The following is an 8,637-nucleotide window of genomic DNA, read 5'->3' on the forward strand; positions in this document are numbered from 1 at the left end:
TTAAACTAGATAAACTTCAGTGACAAGGAAAACTCAGGTAACAGTTTGATTTTTTAGATATCATTTAAGCTTCGGCCTGGAGCCAGGAAGAAACAGGTGGTGCTGGTGAGATGATGAACACAATAGGGGAATGAATATGAATGCTTGTGAACATGACTCGTTGACTCTTTGCGACCCCAGGGACTGTAGCCTACCACGATCCTCCGTCCATGGGATTTCCCAGGCAAGAGTACTGGAGTGGGTTGCCATTTCCTTCTCCAGAGGATCTTCCCTGAAGAACAAGAACTAACCTTAATTTTTAACTAGGACTTGAAAGTGACTCGGAGATCTAAAGGTGCGACTGAAGACACATCATAGAGTCTGGAGTCCACACTGTGATCAGGACTAGGACACAGTTTGAATTGTTAACTTTTAACAAGGATCTTTAGGGAAATCTATTAGCACTGAAAATAAAGGCAAATATGCTTCTTGTCCAGAGAAGGCAAAATAAAAAAATAAAACCCCAAATTCAGTGAATCAAGGTGAGGAAACAATGATTGAAGACTTGCTTAGAAGAAAAATATCTATGAATCTAATTCACCCTAAAGTAAAATAATGTAGTGTCAGTTAAAATTAGGTCATAAAAAAAAAGAGGAAAAAGCTACGAAACTAAATGAATAATGCTTAGAAACCAGCCATCAAACCTTCTGTTTTTACTTTTGTGTTTAAATATTTATTTGAATTCTTTCTAGGTCACTATTTTTGGTAGTGAAATGAGGGCAGTTAGAGTCACACAGATAATGGGATAGAAGATGGATCCTATGAAGAAAGGCCAAAGGAATTGATGTGATTAAAACTAGAGAATACAGATGAGTTATCTTCATTTGCTTTGACCATATTCGAGGATATTAAACATTTATCTGAAAGAGTTTCTGACACCTTCTTTATATTCACAGAGAAAGAATAAGTGGCTTAATTGAAAGGATGAGAGATTTTCTTTTTGTAAGGAAGAACATTTGGACTATAACAATAATAAAAAGCAGGAAATTTTGCAAACTGAGGAAGACCTGACATATCCTGGATGGAGAAACTAGAGGAAGGAACTGGGTCAGAACATATTTTTTAGATCTCTTTAGGCTCACTGATTTTATTAATTGGTCATAATGAGTATCTCTCTCTGCTTTCTTCCAAAAATTTTAAGTGTATTCTAAGTGTGGTCCAATTCTACTTCCATATAGATCAAGACATTTAAATGGCGATTATACAAATGCTGCAGAATCTGGATTTGTCACGTATCATAATAACTTAAGTGTGTGTGCGCTCAGTCACTAAGTCAGGTCCGACTCTTGTGACTCCATGGACTGTAGCCCGCCAGATTCCTCTGTGCATAAGATTTCCCAGGCAAGAATACTGGAGTGAGTTGCCATTTCCTTCTCCCTGAATCACCTGGGAAGCCCTAGTTATTTAAGTCTAAATAAATAATAACCATAATTCGTTTCATTATAGTTCTTGAAAGTAATAGTTAGACCAAAACTAGAGAATTCAAAGTGGTGTATCTCCTAAAGACAATGGTCTTAAGGAGAGCACGTACTTATTCCATAGGAGGTCCAGCATATCTGAAATTGACCAAGCACCCAGAACCCAGCATCTCCTGCTAGAAGTCATTCAGAGACTAAACTGTAACTTAAAGACATTAGATGAATAGTCAAGAAATTTGAAGCCTTGAAGACAGGAGCTGCGTAAGTTTCCAGATATGTTGACATTTGCTGTTTGTATTGTCTTTGCTCTTGAAGGAATTTTAAAGTAGATGCAGTTTGTCTTTGATCTCATTTCTCCTTTTCCTAGCTGTCATTCCTGTCTCCTGCTGAGCTCATCTGCTCTTTCTCTGCCTTATGCAGCAACCTATTCAAGCTAATCCTTCTTGGATGATGAATTAGTATTAAAATGGATCTCTTATTTCTTCATTCTTCATGAGACAATGCTCTCATGTCTTGCATGCATAAGATCTCAGCTAAGGAAAGTAATCTGGTAACTTGTTTGTTTTGTCTGTAATAGCTTAATGAAGCACTTTCCTCTTAGTAATGTAATTAAAACTAGGGAATTCATTATGTTATCCTAAAAGAAATCAATTCTTAAACTAGGTTTCTATTAGAAAACAATCTAGGGTACTGGGGCTTTTAAGATCATGCATCTGAACAACTTCCCATTCTACCATTTCTTCCTTTTTATTATAATTTTCCATCTAACTGACCACCTCCTGGCCGCCTGCTGCATTCAACAGTTCAGTTTTGCTTTGCACTTCTTTTTCTCATCTTTCTTTCATTTTACTTCTGATTTATTAAAAGCATTAAACTTCTTTTTTAAAAAGTCCTTCCTGTCCTCTAGCTAGCCTCTGTCTTGGTATAAACTTCACACAGAATCTCTGATTTTTTTTGTTTTCTGAACGACCCTACAAATCATCTTCTAACTTTCTAACTCTATTTCTTATAAGTTCATGAATAGTCAAATTTACCAGCATTTCCTTTGCCATTCTCATTTTCATTTTTTGCTATTCAAATTTCAATTTGGAGGAAGCACTACTTATATTTTCACTTCCTAGTGTATTCTCATTTTTATGCCCACCTCAGGGAAGTCTTAAAATACTTTTGTTTAGGAGCATTTTTTTCCCTTAGTGGTCAGAGGAATTCTTTTTGCATTACTTTTCTTTCCATTTCATAGATAAATTTTGATTAGTTAGTTCATATTATGGAGATTTGTTTAGAAGTCATAAAATGATTTATGCAACTCTTAAAGTTGTTCTGATAACTTTATGGTCCCATTTTACATCTATTCATTTTTTTTCATTATTTTATTCCACATAATTGATATCTATTCTTTTATCTTTATTTTATTCTAATAGCAAAGTACAAGGTACTTATAGATGCTACATAAATTATATTTGTTAAATGAATGAGTGAATAAGCCAAGAAATCCAGCCAGCATCATTTTTGAGTTGCTTTTCAATCAGTACAAAGGATTATGGTACATCAGTCCTACCTCAAGTTTTATAATATATTCAGAGAGAGAAAATTCATGCATATTTATTAGAAAACTGCTGAAAATCAGTGTGATAGAAATTACAGATGTGAACATTCAGATAAAGGAGATAAAGGAAGCAGTCAGAAAACTGAGGAGAAACTTCCTGAATGTGGAAATTGAGCTAAAAGCAGATTAGACTCTTTGATAATCCCAGGTATTCAATGACAGAACATTTCTTCAAACGTACTTATCCTTTCTAGAGAATAAAAATCTGTATGTAACAGACCAAAATTGCATTTCCTATAATGTATATGGACTCCTCAAAGGCAGGAATTCTTGTCAATGATATATCCCCAGTGACTGGAATAGTGCTTGGCATTCTGAGCACTCAAAAATAGTTATTGAATTAATGAACAAAAATCATTCAGAGAAGGGTCAATCGGGAGTCAATCATATACCTACTTGTCCAAGAAGATTTTGGTTGAGTGATCATCATATGTTCCCTATCATTGTTGGATATTAGTTATTCAGGCTCGGTCCTGGATATAGTTGGAATCACAAATCACTTAGTTGTAGTTTCAGGGGAAAAGTTGAGATGCACAATTTGTACCTCCTCCTTCAATATCTCAATATTTAGGGCAAAAAGATTTTCCTTTTTCTTCCAAATTATTTGTTCACATGTAAGAAAGTTGTGGTATACAGAATATTGTTATGGTCCCCAAAGATGTCCAAGTATTAGTCTTTGGGCTTGTGAATATGTTACCTTACATGGAAGAAAAGACTTCACATCAGAGTCAGGGAGGAGATGTGATGACAGAGGCAGAATGTGGAGTGATGTACTTTGAAGAGGGAAGAAGGGGTCATGAACCAAAGAATGCAGACAACCCTAGAAAAAGCAAGGAAATTGATTCTCTCCTAGATCCTCCAGAAAGAATGCAACTCAGCCAACACCTTAATTTTTAGCTTGGAAGACCCGTCTCAGTTCTCTCATCTCCAGAACTGTTAGATAATACATTTGTATTTTTCAGTTACTAAGTTCCCAGCAATTTGTTACAGGAGACATAGGAAACTATTAAAATACAACGGATTTTCAACCAGAGTCAGGGATTCTTGCTGCTGCTGCTGCTGCTAAGTCACTTCAGTTGTGTCTGACTCTGTGCGAACCCATAGACGACAGCTCAACAGGTTCTACCATCCCTGGGATTCTCCAGTCAAGAGAGCTGGAGTATGTTGCCATTGCCTTCTCCAATGCATGAAAGTAAAAAGTGAAAGTGAAGTCACTCAGTCGTGTCTAACTCTTAGCGACCCCATAGACTGTAACCTACCAGGCTCCTCTGTCCATGGGATTTTCCAGGAAAGAGTACTGGAGTGGGGTGCCATTGCCTTGACCCTAGCATAAACTCTCCCACCAATCACATTTGTGATAATAAAAGAGTAACTTCCTATATCTTATTCTGTATAAATTGTTTCAGTGATGAAACAGATGTTGTGCTAAGTCAGGAACACCTCATTAAACAGTGGAACTCTGATAGTCTATCTCTGCCAGTTCTTGCTTCTGAAGGATTGTAGGTTTGTCTTTACCTCCCCATGCTGGGATCTGGCTCATATCCTTTTTTCTTTTTCTGGAATTTGAACCTCAATTATCCCCCTCTCTCAACAAAGACACAGACACTATCTAACTCTTCACCCAGTATTTTATTTCTGTCACTCTTTAACCATTCCAAATGTGTTTTAAAAAAGAAATGTGACTGTCTTTATGTGGCAAAGTTATCTTTTAGGATATGATGAATGTGCATCATTTATAAGATAAAATGTTTTTTCCATTTTGAGATATATCAAAGGCCTTTATTGACTATTTTAAATCAAGAATTGATATCCTATATTAGAAGTTTGGAATCAACCTGTTCATTCCCTACTCTCAGTTTGTCCTTCTTGACCCTTTTCCCCTTTTGTAATCATAAAAGTTTGTTTTCTGTGTCTTTGAGTCTGTTTCTGTTTTGTAAATCTGTTCATTTGTATCATTTCTTAGATTCCATATGTAAGTGATGTCATATATTTCTCTTTCTCTTTATGACCTACTTCACTTAGGACAATAATCTCCAGCTTCATCCATGTTGTGGGAAATGGCCTTATATTTCATTCTTTTTTATGACCGTTATTTCACTGTACATATGTACCACATCTCCATGTCTTCTTTGTCCATTCATCTGTCGATGGACTTTTAGGTTGCTCCATGTCTTGGCTATTGTGACCAGTGCTAAAATGAACATTGGAATGCATGTATCTTCTCAAGTTAGAGTTTTCTTTGGATATATGCCCATGAGTGGAATTACTGGATCATATGGTAACTCTATTCGTTTTTAAGGAAACTTCATACCATTCTCCATAGTGTCTGCACCAATTACATTGTCACCAACAGTGAAGAACTGTTCCCTTTTATCCACACTTTTTCTAGCATTTATCATTTGTAGACTTTGATGATGGCCATTTTTGATATGCTTTCTTGATTCAACAAGTGTGAAGAACTCATAAAGTACCTGGTTGTGTTAGTCATTATTGGTGATTGTGATGGCATTGAGGACTACTCAAATGAACCAGACATTCTTCCTGTACACAAGGACTATGTTTTGATAAAGAGATGAAAATTTATACAATCATGAGACAGTGAAATAAATGCTAAATAAATGCTAACAGTGCAGAGGAAGTATAGAGACTTGGGCAATTTGGAAGATTTCACAAGTAAGGGAGCATTTGAGCTGGGATATTTATAATGAGATTTTGTGACTTGAAGAATAAAATGAAATTTTGAAAAAGAAAGAAAGATGCCTAAGTCCTTCTGATCAAGCCTTCCCTCCGAAAAAGGGAAAGTTCTGAAGGTTCATCATGGCTCAGATGGTAAAGTGTTCACCGGCAATGCAGGAAACTTGAGTTCAATCCCTGGGTTGGGGAGATCCCCTGGAGGAGGGCGTGACAACCCACCCCAGTATTCTTGTCTGGAGAATCCCCATGGACAGAGAAGCCTGGTGGGCGACAGTCCATGAGTCACAAAGAGTTGGACACAACTGAGCACCTAAGTCCACATTGCTCTAATTGAGCCATATGATTGACAGAACAGAGACTAAGAAAGCTATATGCTGTACATGAGGAGCTGTTAGGTGGCTCGTATGAATTGGGCTTCCCTTGTGGCTCAGCTGGTAAAGAATCTGTCTGCAATGTGGGAGACCTGGGTTCACTACCTAGGTTGGGAAGATCCCCTGGAGAAGGGAAAGACCACCCACATCAGTGTTATGGCCTAGAGAATTCCATGGACTGTATAGAGTCAGACATTACTGAGTGACTTTCACTTTCACTTTCTTATGAATGGCTGAAATAATATTCATTCATTAGAAATCATGATCAAAAGAGTTTGAAGATGACATGTTATTGAAGTAAAACACACCAGGCAACAGGAAATAGGAAATAGCCAAGTAATACTAGGAGAAACCGAAAAGGAAAGAGGTCCAGAGGAAGAATAATTTAATAGTAGTAGTTTTGAAATTGATAATGCCATATGGGAACCATAGTATTCCTCTAAGCAGGAGTCAGAGGTTAAAGAGTCTGCCCTCAATGCGGGAGACCTGGGTTCGATCCCTGGGTTGGGAAGATACTCTGGAGAAGGATATGGCAATCCACTTCAGTATTCTTGCCTGGAGAATCCTGTGGATGGAGGAGCTTGGTGGGCTACAGTCCATGGGGTTGCAAAGAGTCAGACACGACTGAGCAACTTCATTTTCAAGCAGGAGTCAGGTGTACATGTAGTGAAGACTGGTTATGTGAGATATTAACATGATAATTTTCTCTCCATGGACTGGAGGCTTTCTTTCTCAAATACCAATATTGTCTAGGTAATGCTTGTTCATTTTCCTTCTTCCTTTAGGTAAAGTGAAAAGTGATCCTGGTGTCTGAGGCAATGGGTGTAATGAATCAATCCATAGTATCAGAGTTCATATTCCTGGGATCCTCCACTTCATGGGAGATCCAGCTCCTCCTTTTCGTCTTCGCCTTTTTGTTCTACTCTGCAACCATGATGGGAAACCTTGTCGTTGTGTTCACTGTAGCCTTGGATTCTCATCTGCACTCCCCCATGTATTTCCTCTTGGCTAATCTTTCAGTCATTGACATGGTATTTTGCTCAATCATAGTCCCTAAAATGATTTGTAATATTTTCAAGAAGCATAAATCCATCTCCTTTTGTGGATGTATTACCCAGATCTTCTTTAGCCATGCTGCTGGTGGCACTGAGATGGTGCTGCTCATCACCATGGCCTTTGACAGATATGTGGCCATATGTAAGCCTCTCCAATACCTGACCATCATGAGTCCAAGAATGTGTCTACAGTTTTTAGCCACTTTCTGGACCATTGGGCTTATACATTCATTGGTTCAGTTGGTTTTTGTAGTGGATTTACCTTTTTGTGGTCCTAATGTGTTAGTTTTTACTGTGACCTTCCTCGGCTCCTCAAACTTGCCTGCACAAACACCCAACAACTGGAGTTCATGGTAACTGTCAATAGTGGGCTCATTTCTGTGGGCTCCTTTGTCTTGCTGATCATTTCCTACATCTTCATTCTGTTTACTGTTTGGAAACATGCTTCTCGTGGGTTATCCAAGGCCCTTTCCACTTTGTCAGCTCATATTAGTGTGGTGGTTTTGTTCTTTGGGCCACTGTTTTTCTACACCTGGTCTTCTCCCACATCACACTTAGATAAATATCTTGCTATTTTTGATGCATTTATCACTCCTTTTCTGAATCCAGTCATCTATACTTTCAGGAAGAAGGAGATGAATGTGGCAATGAGGAGACTGTGCAGTCATTTTGTGCGTTATAAAAATATTTCCTAATTGAATTACTATAAAGATATGGAACTATAGATTCTCTCTCATGCTGGTTTCAGAAAAGACATTATGCAATTTCAGAGAAATATTCAAAACTTAGGCAGTGTTGTATGCTTAGAAATATCTTGTTTAATAAATTGTGATATCTATTTCACCATTAAATTACAAATCATGTCATTCTTTGATACTCTGTACATCGAAGTGTTAAAAAGCAAATCATATGTCCTTTGTAATCTACCTGGTCTTAAAAGAGTACCATGTAAATGAGCAAATAATGATATTTGATCTTCCTTTTATTGACCAATTATTATATTGATAGACAAACTGGGCATTTTTATTTTCTTTCATCTACTTACTACCAATCTTGATTTTAATTATCTTTGTTCCTACTCCACTTCTTATTTCCCCAGTTTTTTACATATTTTTGCATCTTTATCGTTTGTCTATCTGGGAGTCTGGAAAATTATTAATCCTATGTAGAAATTATAGTATTTAAAGCTAGGATAGATTACCAACAGTGTTAATTCTCATTCCCACAGTTGCACATGCTAAACCCAAGAATTGAGAGGTGGCTACAGTTTGCCAAAGAGCACACAGCAAGAAGTCACCAGAGAGAGATAGGTACCAGAAACCGTGCCTCCAGTTGCCAGGTCACTGACCTTTCACTTTCTTTATATATATATATCTTTATTTTACTTTACAATACTGTATTGGTTTTGCCATACATTGACATGAATCCACCACGGGAGTACACGTGTTCCCAAT

At 37.3% G+C, this 8,637-nt stretch overlaps 1 protein-coding gene across 1 annotated transcript; it reads left to right on the top strand.

Moving 5' to 3' along the window:
- The first annotated feature begins 6,937 nt into the window (after positions 1 to 6,937).
- Positions 6,938 to 7,878, top strand: LOC101108659 (olfactory receptor 4F15-like). Its single transcript, XM_027972195.2, is given in 2 exon segments — positions 6,938 to 7,463; positions 7,466 to 7,878. Coding segments are annotated over 2 exon segments (930 nt in total). The 5' UTR covers positions 6,938 to 6,946.
- Positions 7,879 to 8,637: the final 759 nt, after the last annotated feature.

The sequence above is a fragment of the Ovis aries genome, chromosome 7 (assembly GCF_016772045.2).
Source record: "Ovis aries strain OAR_USU_Benz2616 breed Rambouillet chromosome 7, ARS-UI_Ramb_v3.0, whole genome shotgun sequence".
Lineage (NCBI taxonomy): Eukaryota > Metazoa > Chordata > Mammalia > Artiodactyla > Bovidae > Ovis > Ovis aries.